The 19,878-nt window shown below is 46.8% G+C and overlaps 1 protein-coding gene across 4 annotated transcripts in view; it reads right to left on the reverse strand.

The window, feature by feature from the left end:
- LOC124045451 (IQ motif and SEC7 domain-containing protein 1-like) overlaps positions 1-19,878 on the reverse strand; it is a 118,984-nt gene that overhangs the window by 16,126 nt on the left and 82,980 nt on the right. For all 4 annotated transcript variants that reach the window (XR_006840859.1, XR_006840858.1, XM_046364748.1 and 1 more), the window contains exons 5-12: positions 18,310-18,471; positions 16,658-16,780; positions 16,322-16,488; positions 15,368-15,507; positions 13,023-13,148; positions 11,106-11,205; positions 8,904-9,065; positions 4,215-4,403 (exon numbers count right to left, since the gene is read on the reverse strand). Coding sequence is in view for 2 of the 4 variants with exons in the window: in XM_046364748.1 (XP_046220704.1) it covers positions 4,215-4,403; positions 8,904-9,065; positions 11,106-11,205; positions 13,023-13,148; positions 15,368-15,507; positions 16,322-16,488; positions 16,658-16,780; positions 18,310-18,471 (1,169 nt within the window). In the remaining 2 variants the exon portion in view is untranslated. The remainder of the gene's footprint in view (positions 1-4,214; positions 4,404-8,903; positions 9,066-11,105; positions 11,206-13,022; positions 13,149-15,367; positions 15,508-16,321; positions 16,489-16,657; positions 16,781-18,309; positions 18,472-19,878) is intronic.

Below are 19,878 nucleotides of genomic sequence, written 5' to 3' on the forward strand. Positions count from 1 at the left end.
TACTCTAGGGATATAATTATTACTTCAATGAGGATATTGAAAGAAAAACAATATTCATATATAGATATATAAGATGAACAAAAGTCACTTGAATCCAGTCTGGCACAAAGAGAACATTCATGTGGGAGACAAGCCTATACACACTCTATATTAACACATGTGCCATTTAACAGGACATTGAAAGAAAAATTATATCCCTAGAGTAGTAAAAAACAAAACAATTTATTATGTATTTAATATATATATATATATATATATACGTTTCTCCTCTTCTGAGGAGGAGGAAATATCGGACCAATGTGCAGCGTGGTAAGTGTCCATGTTGTTTATTATAACCAGACCAATGTGCAGCGTGGTAAGTGTCCATGTTGTTTATTATAACCAGACCAATGTGCAGCGTGGTAAGTGTCCATGAAGTTTATTATAACCGGACCAATGTGTCCATGTTGTTTATTATAACCGGAACAATGTGTCCATGTTGTTTATTATAACCAGAACAATGTGCAGCGTGGTAAGTGTCCATGTTGTTTATTATAACCGGAACAATGAATCAAAAACAAACACCCACAACTCATAGTGGGAAAACAGGCTGCCTAAGTATGGTTCTCAGTCAGAGACAACGATTGCCAGCTGCCTCTGATTGGCAACCATACCAGGCCAAACACATAGAAATAGAAAACACAGAACACAAAACATAGAATGCCTCACGCCCTGACCAAACTAAAATAGAGACATAAAAAGAAAGGAAGGACGTGACAATATATATATTTTCTTTTCACTCTTTATGTGATGTTCACTGCAGAGAACACAGGAAGAAGAATGATCATTTAATTACCACAGTGAATTATTCTAATGTTTGCTTTTGTGTCAGTTATTCCCATAAGGGTTGGGTTACCAAATGGCGATTTGTCACGAAAATAAAATGCCATTCATCATTCTTATAGCCAATTTTGACTTACCAACTGGCCCATCTAACGGAAATTCGCTCAGTTCTGCCTCAAGGACCAGACTCAGTCCATTTATAAACGTCAACCTGCTGCAATAACAGTTCCTGTGACATCGCTCGCTTTCTGTGGAGCACGAGCTGATCTATAATTAACAATTCACTCCCTCACAACTCAGCAGGCCTTGGCTGTGACCTTCAGGCAGAATGTCTGTACAGTGCCCTGACGAATGACTGTTCTGTGGCAAACGCTTTGTTTCAAATCACTTCGTTTTCACATGTCGAGGAGTCTATTGATTTCTTCTCTGAATGTATGACAGACAAGATATTCAACATTGTAGATGTCTGCATGACAGACAAGATATTCAACATTTTAGATGTCTGTATGACAGACAAGATACTCAACATTGTAGATGTCTGTATGACAGACAAGATATTCAACATTTTAGATGTCTGTATGACAGACAAGATACTCAACATTGTAGATGTCTGCATGACAGACAAGATATTCAACATTTTAGATGTCTGTATGACAGACAAGATACTCAACATTGTAGATGTCTGCATGACAGACAAGATATTCAACATTGTAGATGTCTGTATGACAGACAAGATATTCAACATTGTAGATGTCTGTATGACAGACAAGATATTCAACATTGTAGATGTCTGTATGACAGACAAGATACTCAACATTGTAGATGTCTGTATGACAGACAAGATATTCAACATTGTAGATGTCTGCATGACAGACAAGATATTCAACATTGTAGATGTCTGTATGACAGACAAGATATTCAACATTGTAGATGTCTGTATGACAGACAAGATATTCAACATTTTAGATGTCTGTATGACAGACAAGATATTCAACATTGTAGATGTCTGCATGACAGACAAGATATTCAACATTTTAGATGTCTGTATGACAGACAAGATACTCAACATTGTAGATGTCTGTATGACAGACAAGATATTCAACATTTTAGATGTCTGTATGACAGACAAGATACTCAACATTGTAGATGTCTGCATGACAGACAAGATATTCAACATTTTAGATGTCTGTATGACAGACAAGATACTCAACATTGTAGATGTCTGCATGACAGACAAGATATTCAACATTGTAGATGTCTGTATGACAGACAAGATATTCAACATTGTAGATGTCTGTATGACAGACAAGATATTCAACATTGTAGATGTCTGTATGACAGACAAGATACTCAACATTGTAGATGTCTGTATGACAGACAAGATATTCAACATTGTAGATGTCTGCATGACAGACAAGATATTCAACATTGTAGATGTCTGTATGACAGACAAGATATTCAACATTGTAGATGTCTGTATGACAGACAAGATATTCAACATTGTAGATGTCTAGATATATTTAATTACACAAACTGCCAGTGAAAAGCTATTCATAAGGTTGTTTTTGATAAGATTATATTTATAACAATTGTATTTTACATTTTTTTAACTAGGCAAGTCAGTTGAGAACAAATTCTTATTTACAATGACAGCCTTGGAACAGTGGGTTAACTGGTCTAGGAACAGTGGGTTAACTGGTCTAGGAACAGTGGGTTAACTGGTCTAGGAACAGTGGGTTAATTGGTCTAGGAACAGTGGGTTAACTGGTCTAGGAACAGTGGGTTAACTGGTCTAGGAACAGTGGGTTAACTGGTCTAGGAACAGTGGGTTAACTGGTCTAGGAACAGTGGGTTAACTGGTCTAGGAACAGTGGGTTAACTGGTCTAGGAACAGTGGGTTAACTGGTCTAGGAACAGTGGGTTAACTGGTCTAGGAACAGTGGGTTAATTGGTCTAGGAACAGTGGGTTAACTGGTCTAGGAACAGTGGGTTAATTGGTCTAGGAACAGTGGGTTAACTGGTCTAGGAACAGTGGGTTAACTGGTCTAGGAACAGTGGGTTAATTGGTCTAGGAACAGTGGGTTAACTGGTCTAGGAACAGTGGGTTAACTGGTCTAGGAACAGTGGGTTAACTGGTCTAGGAACAGGGGTTAACTGGTCTAGGAACAGTGGGTTAACTGGTCTAGGAACAGTGGGTTAACTGGTCTAGGGACAGTGGGTTAACTGGTCTAGGAACAGTGGGTTAACTGGTCTAGGAACAGTGGGTTAACTGGTCTAGGAACAGTGGGTTAATTGGTCTAGGAACAGTGGGTTAACTGGTCTAGGAACAGTGGGTTAATTGGTCTAGGAACAGTGGGTTAACTGGTCTAGGAACAGTGGGTTAATTGGTCTCGGAACAGTGGGTTAACTGGTCTAGGAACAGTGGGTTAATTGGTCTAGGAACAGTGGGTTAACTGGTCTAGGAACAGTGGGTTAACTGGTCTAGGAACAGTGGGTTAATTGGTCTAGGAACAGTGGGTTAACTGGTCTAGGAACAGTGGGTTAACTGGTCTAGGAACAGTGGGTTAATTGGTCTAGGAACAGTGGGTTAACTGGTCTAGGAACAGTGGGTTAATTGGTCTAGGAACAGTGGGTTAACTGGTCTAGGAACAGTGGGTTAACTGGTCTAGGAACAGTGGGTTAACTGGTCTAGGAACAGTGGGTTAACTGGTCTAGGAACAGTGGGTTAATTGGTCTAGGAACAGTGGGTTAACTGGTCTAGGAACAGTGGGTTAACTGGTCTAGGAACAGTGGGTTAACTGGTCTAGGAACAGTGGGTTAACTGGTCTAGGAACAGTGGGTTAACTGGTCTAGGAACAGTGGGTTAATTGGTCTAGGAACAGTGGGTTAACTGGTCTAGGAACAGTGGGTTAACTGGTCTAGGAACAGTGGGTTAACTGGTCTAGGAACAGTGGGTTAACTGGTCTAGGAACAGTGGGTTAACTGGTCTAGGAACAGTGGGTTAACTGGTCTAGGAACAGTGGGTTAACTGGTCTAGGAACAGTGGGTTAACTGGTCTAGGAACAGTGGGTTAACTGGTCTAGGAACAGTGGGTTAACTGGTCTAGGAACAGTGGGTTAACTGGTCTAGGAACAGTGGGTAAACTGGTCTAGGAACAGTGGGTTAACTACCTTGTTCAGGGGCAGAATGACAGATTTTTACCTCGTCAGCTCGGGGATTCGATCTAGCAACCTTTCAGTTACTAGTCCAACACTCTAACCACTAGGATACCCAGTGGTATACATATTATAAAGTAAGTATGTCACCCAAGTATTTCACCCAGGTGTGTGTGTGTGTGCGTGTGCGTGTGCGTGTGCGTGTGCGTGTGTGTGTGTGTGTGTGTGTGTACATACCTGTGTCTGCTAGGTCTCTCAGTGATGAGCTGAGCGCAGTACGTTTGAGTCCATCTGCAGAGGCATAGCTGTCGTCCAGACTGGGCCTACCCAGAGTGCCGTTCACCGCCTTCACGCCGCCGCTGGGACCACCACCGTCAGAACCGGCCACAACAGGCCTCATCACTCCTCTCTGCTTCTCCAACTCCGCTGTAGAGAGGGAGGAGGAGAGGAGGAAAGAGGGGAGTAGGGAGGGAGGAGGAGAGGGGGAAAGAGGGGAGTAGGGAGGGAGGAGGAGAGGAGGAAAGAGGGGAGTAGGGAGGGAGGAGGAGAGGAGGAAGAAAGAGGGGAGTAGGGAGGGAGGAGGAGAGGAGGAAAGAGGGGAGTAGGGAGGGAGGAGGAGAGGAGGAAAGAGGGGAGTAGGGAGGGAGGAGGAGAGGAGGAAAGAGGGGAGTAGGGAGGGAGGATGAGAGGAGGAAGAAAGAGGGGAGTAGGGAGGGAGGAGGAGAGGGGGAAAGAGGGGAGTAGGGAGGGAGGATGAGAGGAGGAAAGAGGGGAGTAGGGAGGGAGGAGGAGAGGAGGAAGAAAGAGGGGAGTAGGGAGGGAGGAGGAGAGGAGGAAAGAGGGGAGTAGGGAGGGAGGAGGAGAGGAGGAAAGAGGGGAGTAGGGAGGGAGGAGGAGAGGGGGAAAGAGGGGAGTAGGGAGGGAGGAGGAGAGGGGGAAAGAGGGGAGTAGGGAGGGAGGAGGAGAGGAGGAAGAAAGAGGGGAGTAGGGAGGGAGGATGAGAGGAGGAAAGAGGGGAGTAGGGAGGGAGGATGAGAGGAGGAAGAAAGAGGGGAGTAGGGAGGGAGGAGGAGAGGAGAGGAAAGAGGGGAGTAGGGAGGGAGGATGAGAGGAGGAAGAAAGAGGGGAGTAGGGAGGGAGGAGGAGAGGAGGAAAGAGGGGAGTAGGGAGGGAGGAGGAGAGGAGGAAAGAGGGGAGTAGGGAGGGAGGAGGAGAGGGGGAAAGAGGGGAGTAGGGAGGGAGGAGGAGAGGGGGAAAGAGGGGAGTAGGGAGGGAGGAGGAGAGGAGGAAGAAAGAGGGGAGTAGGGAGGGAGGATGAGAGGAGGAAAGAGGGGAGTAGGGAGGGAGGATGAGAGGAGGAAAGAGGAGAGTAGGGAGGGAGGATGAGAGGGGGAAAGAGGGGAGTAGGGAGGGAGGAGGAGAGGAGGAAAGAGGAGAGTAGGGAGGGAGGATGAGAGGGGGAAAGAGGGGAGTAGGGAGGGAGGAGGAGAGAGGAAAAGAGGGGAGTAGGGAGGGAGGAGGAGAGGGGGAAAGAGGGGAGTAGGGAGGGAGGAGGAGAGGAGGAAAGAGGGGAGTAGGTCTAGGGAGGGAGGAGGAGAGGGGGAAAGAGGGGAGTAGGGAGGGAGGAGGAGAGGAGGAAGAAAAGAAAGGGGAGTAGGGAGGGAGGAGGAGAGTAGGGAGGGAGGAGGAGAGGAGGAAAGAGGGGAGTAGGGAGGGAGGAGGAGAGGGGGAAAGAGGGGAGTAGGGAGGGAGGAGGAGAGGAGGAAAGAGGGGAGTAGGGAGGGAGGAGGAGAGGGGGGAAAGAGGGGAGTAGGGAGGGAGGAGGAGAGGAGGAAGAAAGAGGGGAGTAGGGAGGGAGGAGGAGAGGAGGAAAGAGGGGAGTAGGGAGGGAGGAGGAGAGGGGGAAAGAGGGGAGTAGGGAGGGAGGAGGAGAGGAGGAGGAAAGAGGGGAGTAGGGAGGGAGGAGGAGAGGAGGAAAAGAGGGGAGTAGGGAGGGAGGAGGAGAGGGGGAAAGAGGGGAGTAGGGAGGGAGGAGGAGGGGGAAAGAGGGGAGTAGGGAGGGAGGAGGAGAGGAGGAAGAAAGAGGGGAGTAGGGAGGGAGGAGGAGAGGAGGAAGAGGGGAGTAGGGAGGGAGGATGAGAGGAGGAAAGAGGAGAGTAGGGAGGAGGAAGAGAGGGGAAAGAGGGGAGTAGGGAGGGAGGAGGAGAGGAGGAAAGAGGAGAGTAGGGAGGGAGGATGGAGGGGGAAAGAGGGAGTAGGGAGGGAGGAGGAGAGGAGGAAAGAGGGGAGTAGGGAGGGAGGATGAGAGGAGGGAAAGAGGGGAGTAGGGAGGGAGGAGGAGAGGAGGAAGAAAGAGGGGAGTAGGGAGGGAGGAGGAGAGGAGGAAAGAGGGGAGTAGGGAGGGAGGAGGAGAGGAGGAAAGAGGGGAGTAGGGAGGGAGGAGGAGAGGGGAAAGAGGGGAGTAGGGAGGGAGGAGGAGAGGGGGAAAGAGGGGAGTAGGGAGGGAGGAGGAGAGGAGGAAGAAAGAGGGGAGTAGGGAGGGAGGATGAGAGGAGGAAAGAGAGAGGAGGAGGAAGAGAGAGGGAGAGAGAAAGAGAGGAGGAGGGTGAGGAAGAGGGCGAGAGAGAGAAAGAGAGAGGAGGAGGAAGAGAGAGGGAGAGAGAGAGTGGAGAAGGGTGCGGAAGAGGGCGAGAGAGAGAAAGAGACGAGGAGGGTGAGGAAGAGGGCGAGAGAGAGAAAGAGAGAAGAGAAAGAGAGGAGGAGGGTGAGGAAGAGGGTGACCGAGAGAGAACGAGAGAAGAGAGCAAGAAGTGAGTAGAGAATAAGTGGGAAAGGATTACTTTGCTCTAGAAGGTATATGTAATCACATTATAGTCCTACTCACACTCCACCCTGTATAGTGCTACTCACACTCCACCCTGTATAGTCCTACTCACACTCCACCCTGTATAGTCCTACTCACACTCCACCCTGTATAGTCCTACTCACACTCCACCCTGTATAGTCCTACTCACACTCCACCCTGTATAGTCCTACTCACACTCCACCCTGTATAGTCCTACTCACACTCCACCCTGTATAGTCCTACTCACACTCCACCCTGTATAGTCCTACTCACACTCCACCCTGTATAGTCCTACTCACACTCCACCCTGTATAGTCCTACTCACACTCCACCCTGTATAGTCCTACTCACACTCCACCCTGTATAGTCCTACTCACACTCCACCCTGTCCATAGTCCTACTCACACTCCACCCTGTATAGTCCTACTCACACTCCACCCTGTATAGTCCTATTCACACTCCACCCTGTATAGTCCTACTCACACTCCACCCTGAATAGTCCTACTCACACTCCACCCTGTATAGTCCTACTCACACTCCACCCTGTATAGTCCTACTCACACTCCACCCTGTATAGTCCTACTCACACTCCACCCTGTATAGTCCTACTCACACTCCACCCTGTATAGTCCTACTCACACTCCACCCTGTATAGTCCTACTCACACTCCACCCTGTATAGTCCTATTCACACTCCACCCTGTATAGTCCTACTCACACTCCACCCTGTATAGTCCTACTCACACTCCACCCTGTAAGTCCTACTCACACTCCACCCTGTATAGTCCTACTCACACTCCACCCTGTAGGGTAGTCCTACTCATACTCCACCCTGTATAGTCCTACTCACACTCCACCCTGTATAGTCCTGGACTCACACTCCACCCTGTATAGTCCTACTCACACTCCACCCTGTATAGTCCTACTCACACTCCACCCTGTATAGTCCTACTCACACTCCACCCTGTATAGTCCTATTCACACTCCACCCTGTATAGTCCTACTCACACTCCACCCTGGAGGTGGAGGGAGTCCTATTCACACTCCACCCTGTATAGTCCTATTCACACTCCACCCTGTATAGTCCTACTCACACTCCACCCTGTATAGTCCTACTCACACTCCACCCTGTATAGTCCTACTCACACTCCACCCTGTATAGTCCTACTCACACTCCACCCTGTATAGTCCTACTCACACTCCACCCTGTATAGTCCTACTCACACTCCACCCTGTATAGTCCTACTCACACTCCACCCTGTATAGTCCTATTCACACTCCACCCTGTATAGTCCTACTCACACTCCACCCTGTATAGTCCTACTCACACTCCACCCTGTATAGTCCTATTCACACTCCACCCTGTATAGTCCTACTCACACTCCACCCTGTATAGTCCTACTCACACTCCACCCTGTATAGTCCTACTCACACTCCACCCTGTATAGTCCTACTCACACTCCACCCTGTATAGTCCTATTCACACTCCACCCTGTATAGTCCTATTCACACTCCACCCTGTATAGTCCTATTCACACTCCACCCTGTATAGTCCTACTCACACGCCACCCTGTATAGTCCTACTCACACTCCACCCTGTATAGTCCTATTCACACTCCACCCTGTATAGTCCTACTCACACTCCACCCTGTATAGTCCTACTCACACTCCACCCTGTATAGTCCTATTCACACTCCACCCTGTATAGTCCTATTCACACTCCACCCTGTATAGTCCTACTCACACTCCACCCTGTATAGTCCTACTCACACTCCACCCTGTATAGTCCTACTCACACTCCACCCTGTATAGTCCTACTCACACTCCACCCTGTATAGTCCTACTCACACTCCACCCTGTATAGTCCTACTCACACTCCACCCTGTATAGTCCTACTCACACTCCACCCTGTATAGTCCTACTCACACTCCACCCTGTATAGTCCTACTCACACTCCACCCTGTATAGTCCTACTCACACTCCACCCTGTATAGTCCTACTCACACTCCACCCTGTATAGTCCTACTCACACTCCACCCTGTATAGTCCTACTCACACTCCACCCTGTATAGTCCTACTCACACTCCACCCTGTATTTCTCCATCTCCTGCACCTCAGCGATGCTCTCTCTCAGGTCGGAGGTGAAACGCGTTCTGTCCTGCTGGCTCGGAGCGTTGAACGCGATCAGAACCTTCCTGTCCCCGCCAGGGTTGGCTGACGTCAGACGAATACCGTGGGGATAGTCTGCAGGGGAGAGAGGAGGTACCGCAAAGGAGAGAGGACTGAATCACAGTCTTCACCAGAGAGGAGACTTGATTAACACATGTCGTACAGACGCAGTGGACATCTCATAGGGTTCTGGTCAGAGGTACCGCAAAGGAAAGAGGACTGAATCACAGTCTTCACCAGAGAAGAGGTGTCTTCACACAAACACCCACATACAACTAACCATCCAATAAATACCACAATCATATGGTTGTAATTTACAAACTATAATGTAGTTGTGTTATAGTGGTGAGAATGCAATTATAGTAATAAATAAATGGCATGTCATGTACAGCAATGAAAGAAATAGACATAAATGTAATTATCGAGGGTCATTAAACAGGACCAAGGTTTAAAATGGCCTCCTCTGTGCTGTGATCAGAGAATAGATACGGGGATGTATTTATAGCAGAGATTGCTTTGGCAATTAACACATGTTTCCCATGCCAAGAAAGCCCCTTGAATTGAGAGGGAGAGAGGGAAAGAGAGGGAAAGAGAGGGACAGACAGACAGACAGACAGACAGACAGACAGACAGACAGACAGACAGACAGACAGACAGACAGACAGACAGACAGACAGACAGACAGACAGACAGACAGACAGACAGACAGACAGACAGACAGACAGACAGACAGACAGACAGACAGACAGACAGACAGACAGACAGACAGACAGACAGACAGACAGACAGACAGACAGACAGACAGATAGATAGATAGATAGATAGATAGATAGATAGATAGATAGATAGATAGATAGATAGATAGATAGACAGACAGATAGATAGATAGATAGATAGATAGATAGATAGATAGATAGATAGATAGGGACAGATGGAGGGACAGATGGCCGGAGAGAAACATACTGCCTCCCCATTCTGCACCCTATAGTGTGCACTTGAACACTTTCTGTCATGGCTATTAACAAGGGTGAAATTCCCTCCAGCTAATGTTTACACCAATCCTATGATTTAATATCCATAACACGCTGGGAGGAGGGTGGAGAATCTGGATATAGCTCACACACATATATACACACACACACGCTGGGAGGAGGGTGGAGAATCTGGATATAGCTCACACACATATATACACACACACACGCTGGGAGGAGGGTGGAGAATCTGGATATAGCTCACACACATATATACACACACACGCTGGGAGGAGGGTGGAGAATCTGGATATAGCTCACACACATATATACACACACACACGCTGGGAGGAGGGTGGAGAATCTGGATATAGCTCACACACATATATACACACACACACGCTGGGAGGAGGGTGGAGAATCTGGATATAGCTCACACACATATATACACACACACACGCTGGGAGGAGGGTGGAGAATCTGGATATAGCTCACACACATATATACACACACACACGCTGGGAGGAGGGTGGAGAATCTGGATATAGCTCACACACATATATACACACACACACGCTGGGAGGAGGGTGGAGAATCTGGATATAGCTCACACACATATATACACACACACACGCTGGGAGGAGGGTGGAGCTCACACACATATATACACACACACACGCTGGGAGGATGGAGAATCTGGATATAGCTCACACACATATATACACACACACACGCTGGGAGGAGGGTGGAGAATCTGGATATAGCTCACACACATATATACACACACACACGCTGGGAGGAGGGTGGAGAATCTGGATATAGCTCACACACATATATACACACACACACGCTGGGAGGAGGGTGGAGAATCTGGATATAGCTCACACACATATATACACACACACACACACGCTGGGAGGAGGGTGGAGAATCTGGATATAGCTCACACACATATATACACACACACACGCTGGGAGGAGGGTGGAGAATCTGGATATAGCTCACACACATATATACACACACACACGCTGGGAGGAGGGTGGAGAATCTGGATATAGCTCACACACATATATACACACACACACGCACGCACGCACACACACAACACACACACACATACACACACACACACACACACACTTACATTGTTTCTGGAAAATGTGAACGTGCATCTCGACCAGGGGGAAGGACTGTCTGAAACTGTATGTCACAGAGGTCTTCTTCTTCTGGAAGATCTTGGTTACCTGTAGAGGAGAAGAGGGACGTCTCTTCATGATCCCAGCTAACCTTACCACCTAAATGACAAAGTAAGGGATCCCAGCTAACCTTACCACCTAAATGACAACGTAAGGGATCCCAGCTAACCTTACCACCTAAATGACAAAGTAAGGGATCCCAGCTAACCTTACCACCTAAATGACAAAGTAAGGGATCCCAGCTAACCTTACCACCTAAATGACAAAGTAAGGGATCCCAGCTAACCTTACCACCTAAATGACAAAGTAAGGGATCCCAGCTAACCTTACCACAATGCAAATGACAACGTGGCTAGGGATCCCAGCAAAACCTTACCACCTAAATGACAAAGTAAGGGTCCCAGCTAACCTTACCACCTAAATGACAAAGACCAAGGGATCCCAGCTAACCTTACCACCGAAATGACAACGTAAGGGATCCCAGCTAACCTTACCACCTAAATGACAAACACACACACACACACACACACACACACACACACACACACACACACACACACACACACACACACACACACACACACTTCACCAGGGGGAAGGACTGAAACTGTAAGGGATCCCAGCTAACCTTACCACCTAAATGACAAAGTAAGGGATCCCAGCTAACCTTACAACCGAAATGACAAGGTAAGGTGATCCCAGCTAACCTTACCACCTAAATGACAATGTAAGGGATCCCACCCAGCTAACCTTACCACCTAAATGACAATGTAAGGGATCCCAGCTAACCTTACCACCTAAATGACAAAGTAAGGGATCCCAGCTAACCTTACCACCTAAATGACAAAGTAAGGGATCCCAGCTAACCTTACCACCTAAATGACAACGTAAGGGATCCCAGCTAACCTTACCACCTAAATGACAAAGTAAGGGATCCCAGCTAACCTTACCACCTAAATGACAAAGTAAGGGATCCCAGCTAACACATAACGTTCAGAGAACCATATATTTCTTAGAGCTTGGTGAGAGAATGGTTGTCTTATGAACAAACCTTCCCACGACGTTCTGGGAATGGGGCAGGATAGTTGCTCAGTTTTTGGTCAAATTCTCGGCACCTTTAAGGAGCTTGATATTTATTGTTTTGGTTTTTCATTACTTTAACGAGACGTTTCCTAAAAAGTTCAAACATTTCTATTTTGAATAATGTTCGAGCGAGGGACGTTCTCCAACTGGTTTGAAATTGGGGAATGTTCTCTAATAGTTCAGAGAACATTAATAAACAACGTGGGAATTTTTCAGTACTTTAATTAAGCATAACGTTTCCTAAAGGTTTCCTCATGGTTCTATTTAAAGTCATGTTCTCAAGTTGTTTTCAGAGAACATTAATAAACAACGTGGGAATTTTTCAGTACTTTAATTAAGCATAACGTTTCCTAAAGGTTTCCTCATGGTTCTATTTAAAGTCATGTTCTCAAGTTGTTTTCAGAGAACATTAATAAACAACGTGGGAATTTTTCAGTACTTTAATAACGTTTCCTAAAGGTTTCCTCATGGTTCTATTTAAAGTCATGTTCTCAAGTTGTTTTCAGAGAACATTAATAAACAACGTGGGAATTTTTCAGTACTTTAAAACGTTTCCTAAAGGTTTCCTCATGGTAACGTTAAGAAAACAGTCCATAAAAAAAGAAACACAAAAAAAAGTATTAGTGACGTTCAGAGAACATTTTAAGCTGTTTTTAAAACATATAGTGTACATTCTGTTCTCAGCATTAACAAAACTCTCTCTCTCCTCTATCCTGTGAAGCGTGTTGGCCCACTATGTGCCTCACACGTAACCAATCCGAGGGCTCACAGGTGAGTCTTACCACGAGCAGGTCGTTGAAGAGGAAGACTTCTCTCTGGTGGACTCCAGTCCTCTGGCTTCTGTTCGGGTCAGGCACCTCGTACAGCTGACAGCAACACACCAGTCTGCGGTGGGACAGCGAGAGGACCTACACAACACAGAAAGGTTCGTTTGTAGTTCAGGCTTACCAGCTCAAATATACAATTAAGCATAAATGTTTACAGAATCCGACTTCATATCAGGCACAATTTGAGTCTATCTAAAGTATGGGGTTTTCCCCACTAACCAAGGGGGGTATATCTTCTATCTACAGTATGGGGTGTCCCCCACTAACCAAGGGGGGTATATCTTCTATCTACAGTATGAGGTGTCCCCCCCACTAACCAATGGGGGGGGGTATATCTTCTATCTACAGTATGAGGTGTCCCCCACTAACCAAGGGGGGTATATCTTCTATCTACAGTATGGGGTGTCCCCACTAACCTAACCAGTATGGGGTGGGGGGTTATATCTTCTATCTACAATATGGGGTGTCCCCACTAACCAAGGGGGGTTATATCTTCTATCTACAATATGGGGTTTTCCCCACTAACCAAGGGGGGTGTATCTTCTATCTACAGTATGGGGTTTTCCCCACTAACCAAGGGGGGGTGTATCTTCTACCTACAGTATGGGGTTTTCCCCACTAACCAAGGGGGGGTATATCTTCTACCTACAGTATGGGGTTTTCCCCACTAACCATGGGGGTGTATCTTCTATCTACAGTATGGGGTGTCCCCACTAACCATGGGGGTGTATCTTCTATCTACAGTATGGGGTTTTCCCCACTAACCAAGGGGGGTGTATCTTCTATCTACAGTATGGGGTTTTCCCCACTAACCAAGGGGGTGTATCTTCTATCTACAGTATGGGGTTTTCCCCACTAACCATGGGGGGGGGTATCTTCTATCTACAGTATGGGGTTTTCCCCACTAACCAAGGGGGGTGTATCTTCTATCTACAGTATGGGGTTTTCCCCACTAACCAAGGGGGGTGTATCTTCTATCTACAGTATGGGGTTTTCCCCACTAACCATGGGGGGGTATATCTTCTACCTACAGTATGGGGTTTTCCCCACTAACCAAGGGGTGGGGGGTATATCTTCTACCTACAGTATGGGGTGTCCCCCACTAACCATGGGGGTATATCTTCTATCTACAGTATGGGGGTTTCCCCATTAACCATGGGGGTATATCTTCTATCTACAGTATGGGGTGTCCCCCACTAACCATGGGGGGTATATCTTCTATCTACAGTATGGGGGTTTCCCCATTAACCATGGGGGGTATATCTTCTGTCTACAGTATGGGGTTTTCCTCACTAACCATGGGGGGGGGGGGGTATAACTTCTGTCTACAGTATGGGATTTTAAAAACAAACTGGTCTGGGATCTGCAAATATGAACAAACATTTTATAATGATGAGTTTGGCTAAGGAGAAAGCACAGAGCTATACAGGGAGAAAACAGGATGCTTCCTGGCTAGTCATGATTGGCTCGAGATAATGGTGTGGTTGGACGTGCCGAGAGATGATTCCCGATTGGTCTGTCCATAACAGAATGGGGGCTGGTCCCTGGTCAGCACATAGATCATCTTTACAACTGCAGATTTTTTGGAAATATATATTATATTATAATATAGCTTTTTTTGTCAATATATATTATAATATAGCTTTTTTGGGAAATATATATTATCTTATAATATGTTTTTTTTTTTTAATATATATTATATTATAATATAGCTTTTTTTGGAAATATATATTATATTATAATATAGCTTTTTTTGGAAATATATATTATATTATAATATAGTTTTTTTTGGAAATATATATTATATTATAATATAGCTTTTTTTGGAAATATATATTATATTATAATATAGCTTTTTTTGGACAAATGCAGAAGTGTTGCTACAGCTCTCAACAAACATATTGCTGTCCTGAATTTAGCCGGGTTTAAGTAGAGAGACTATTTCCTGGAGGACAATAGCATGCTGACTCACATGTTTACACGTTGTGGGTGGGGCTAAGGCTTAAGAGGGCGTTAACAACGCTGAATGGGCGTACACAAAACAAGAACTCTCTAGAAAGTGTGAAAATCTCGTCAGTCTTTCAAAGGGCATTTTCTCCAACTTGTCTCTGAAGATAACAAGTTTATTAAACATTTAAAGCAGCACACCATCCCCATGTTTCTTACTAACTACAGTGATATACCATATACCATTCATAAATCTGCACTTTCATAAAATGCTAAAATAAGATAATCACTTTCGATTGGATATAAACGTCAATAGAGGAATCCAAACCCATTTCTACTGTATGTCGACTTACAGGCTTCTTTCCAACCAAAACCTTCTCCACAGCCTGTACTTGGGACACGTGGTCATCGTTGGTGCGTAGCTCCCATTTCTCTATCCGACGGTAGATTCCTATTAACAGGTCTCTGGGAATGTCCTGGCCATTATCCACTCCTAAGGAAACATATCACACAGAGGAGAGTGACAGGTCTCTGGGAATGTCCTGGCCATTATCCACTCCTAAGGAAACATATCACACAGAGGAGAGTGACAGGTCTCTGGGAATGTCCTGGCCATTATCCACTCCTGGGGAAACATATCACACAGAGGAGAGTGACAGGTCTCTGGGAATGTCCTGGCCATTATCCACTCCTGGGGAAACATATCACACAGAGGAGAGTGACGGGTCTCTGGGAATGTCCTGGGCATTATCCACTCCTAAGGAAACATATCACACAGAGGAGAGTGACAGGTCTCTGGGAATGTCCTGGCCATTATCCACTCCTGGGGAAACATATCACACAGAGGAGAGTGACAGGTCTCTGGGAATGTCCTGGGCATTATCCACTCCTGGGGAAACATATCACACACAGAGGAGAGTGACAGGTCTCTGGGAATGTCCTGGGCATTATCCACTCCTGGGGAAACATATCACACAGAGGAGAGTGACAGGTCTCTGGGAATGTCCTGGCCATTATCCACTCCTAAGGAAACATATCACACAGAGGAGAGTGTGTTTATCAAAACAGAGAAAAGGAACTACTATACTACTATACTACTCTGCTATAAATCATTCCCTAACGTTCTGTAGAAGAAGAGGTAGAGATGACGAGGTGGATAGAAGGGGAAAGTCTGCGATTGGCCAATGAAGTGAGAGAAATAGACATATACACTATGGTTGTCTGTTTTGAGGAGTAAGAGAGAAGAAGTAAAAACAAGTTATTTTACCTCAGGTTCTGAAAAAAAAACCAGTCAGCATCTTCCTCACCTCTGAGATTTTTGATGAAGTCCTCCAACTTCATCTTCCTCTCTGGTTTGACGTTGGGAGAGTACATGTCTGTGTTGAGGAGGATGATAGCGAAGGCCAGGATGAAGATGGTGTCGGGGTTCCGGAACTGTCGGATCAGCACCGGGTTACTCACACAGTACCGCTGACTGGAGGTGAGGGGGGGGGGGCAGAGGGAGATTAGATATGAAGCAGATTTTTTATTTTTTATTAAAGAAAATACTAGATGAATACTCTTGTGCACAACACAAACTACCCCCCCAAAAAAAAAGTCTATAAATCCACAGGTCATGCTATAGTCCATAATCCTACTGTTACCTGAAAGCCTCGATCAGTCGCTCCACCTTCTGGGCCTCTCCCTGGACTTTAATCTGGGCCTGAAACTTCCTGAGGGCATCATCTAGATCCATCCCTGAGAAGTCCAACTCATCTACCACACAACTGGACAGGGAGAGGAGAGAGGAGAGAGGGAGGAGGGATGAAGAGAGGGAGAGTGGGAGGGAGGGTGGAGAGAGGGAGGGAAGGATGAAGAGAGGATGAAGAGAGGGAGAGAGGGAGGAAGGATGGAAAGAGTGAGATAGGATGAAGAGAGGGAGAGTCTGGTTGACTGTTTAGAGTCAGACAGAACAGTTGTCTGGTTGACTGGTTAGAGTCAGACAGAACAGTTGATTGGTTAGAGTCAGACAAAACAGTTGATTGGTTAGAGTCAGACAGAACAGTTGATTGGTTAGAGTCGGACAGAACAGTTGATTGGTTAGAGTCGGACAGAACAGTTGATTGGTTGCAGTCAGAACAGTTGATTGGTTAGAGTCAGACAGAACAGTTGATTGGTTAGAGTCGGACAGAACAGTTGATTGGTTAGAGTCGGACAGAACAGTTGATTGGTTGCAGTCAGAACAGTTTATTGGTTAGAGTCAGACAGAACAGTTGATTGGTTAGAGTCAGACAGAACAGTTGATTGGTTAGAGTCGGACAGAACAGTTGATTGGTTAGAGTCGGACAGAACAGTTTATTGGTTGCAGTCAGAACAGTTTATTGGTTAGAGTCAGACAGAACAGTTGTCTGGTTGACTGGTTAGAGTCAGACAGAACAGTTGATTGGTTAGAGTCAGACAGAACAGTTGATTGGTTAGAGTCGGACAGAACAGTTGATTGGTTGCAGTCAGAACAGTTGATTGGTTAGAGTCAGACAGAACAGTCGATTGGTTAGAGTCAGACAGAACAGTTGATTGGTTGCAGTCAGAACAGTTGATTGGTTAGAGTCAGACAGAACAGTCGATTGGTTGCAGTCAGAACAGTTGATTGGTTGCAGTCAGAACAGTTGATTGGTTGCAGTCAGAACAGTTGATTGGTTGCAGTCAGAACAGTTGATTGGTTAGAGTCAGACAGAACAGTCGATTGGTTGCAGTCAGAACAGTTGATTGGTTGCAGTCAGAACAGTTGATTGGTTAGAGTCAGTCAGAACAGTTGATTGGTTAGAGTCAGACAGAACAGTTGATTGGTTAGAGTCAGACAGAACAGTCGATTGGTTAGAGTCAGACAGAACAGTTGATTGGTTGCAGTCAGAACAGTTGATTGGTTGCAGTCAGAACAGTTGATTGGTTGCAGTCAGAACAGTTGATTGGTTGCAGTCAGAACAGTTGATTGGTTGCAGTCAGAACAGTTGATTGGTTAGAGTCAGACAGAACAGTTGATTGGTTGCAGTCAGAACAGTTGATTGGTTGCAGTCAGAACAGTTGATTGGTTGCAGTCAGAACAGTTGATTGGTTGCAGTCAGAACAGTTGATTGGTTGCAGTCAGAACAGTTGATTGGTTGCAGTCAGAACAGTTGATTGGTTAGAGTCAGACAGAACAGTTGATTGGTTGCAGTCAGAACAGTTGATTGGTTAGAGTCAGACAGAACAGTTGATTGGTTGCAGTCAGAACAGTTGATTGGTTGCAGTCAGAACAGTTGATTGGTTCGCCACTCACTCCAGTACGTCCTTGTTGAACTGTTTCTGTCTGCAGCCCAGGAACTCTCCTATCATTTGTCTGCTCAGTCCTTTCCTCTCCAGGATGAAGCGGGCGATGCCTACCGGTGTGTCCGATACGAAGCCTCTCTCTATCAGGTACTGTATACCCTTCTCTGGCTTCCTGCATCGAGGGAGAGACACAGAGAGGGAGAGACACAGAGAGGGAGAGACACAGAGGGAGAGACACAGAGGGAGAGACAGAGAGAGGGAGAGACAGAGAGGGAGAGACAGAGAGGGAGAGACAGAGAGAGGGAGACACAGAGAGGGAGAGACAGAGAGAGGGAGAGACAGAGAGAGGGAGAGACAGAGAGGGAGAGACAGAGAGAGGGAGAGACAGAGAGAGGGAGACACAGAGAGGGAACAGAGAGGGAGAGACAGAGAGAGGGAGAGACAGAGAGGGAGAGACAGAGAGGGAGAGACAGAGAGAGGGAGACACAGAGAGGGAGAGACAGAGAGGGAGAGACAGAGAGAGGGAGAGACAGAGAGGGAGAGACAGAGAGAGGGAGAGACAGAGAGAGGGAGAGACAGAGAGGGAGAGACAGAGAGAGGGAGAGACAGAGAGAGGGAGAGACAGAGAGAGGGAGAGACAGAGAGAGGGAGACACAGAGAGGGAGAGACAGAGAGGGAGAGACAGAGAGGGAGAGACAGAGAGGGAGAGACAGAGAGAGGGAGAGACAGAGAGAGGGAGAGACAGAGAGGGAGAGACAGAGAGGGAGAGCCAGAGAGAGGGAGAGCCAGAGAGAGGGAGAGAGGGAGAGACAGAGAGGGAGAGACAGAGAGGGAGAGACAGAGAGGGAGAGACAGAGAGAGGGAGACACAGGGAGAGGGAGAGACAGAGAGGGAGAGACAGAGAGGGAGAGACAGAGAGAGGGAGAGACAGAGAGAGGGAGAGACAGAGAGGGAGAGACAGAGAGGGAGAGACAGAGAGAGGGAGAGACAGAGAGAGGGAGAGACAGAGAGAGGGAGATACAGAGAGGGAACAGAGAGGGAGAGACAGAGAGGGAGAGACAGAGAGAGGGAGAGACAGAGAGAGGGAGAGACAGAGAGAGGGAGATACAGAGAGGGAACAGAGAGGGAGAGACAGAGAGGGAACAGAGAGGGAGAGACAGAGAGACAGAGAGAGGGAGAGACAGAGAGGGAGAGACAGAGAGGGAGAGACAGAGAGAGGGAGACACAGAGAGAGGGAGAGACAGAGAGGGAGAGACAGAGAGGGAACAGAGAGGGAGACACAGAGAGGGAGAGACAGAGAGGGAACAGAGAGGGAGAGACAGAGAGGGAGACACAGAGAGAGGGAGACACAGAGAGGGAGAGACAGAGAGGAGAGACAGAGAGGAGAGACAGAGAGGGAGAGACAGAGAGAGAGGAGAGACAGAGAGAGGGAGAGACAGAGAGGGAGAGACAGAGAGGGAGAGACAGAGAGGAGAGACAGAGAGGGACAGAGAGAGGGAGAGACAGAGAGAGGAGAGACAGAGAGGGAACAGAGAGGGAGAGACAGAGAGAGGGAGACACAGAGAGAGGGAGAGACAGA

This window comes from Oncorhynchus gorbuscha, linkage group LG10 (genome assembly GCF_021184085.1).
Source record: "Oncorhynchus gorbuscha isolate QuinsamMale2020 ecotype Even-year linkage group LG10, OgorEven_v1.0, whole genome shotgun sequence".
Lineage (NCBI taxonomy): Eukaryota > Metazoa > Chordata > Actinopteri > Salmoniformes > Salmonidae > Oncorhynchus > Oncorhynchus gorbuscha.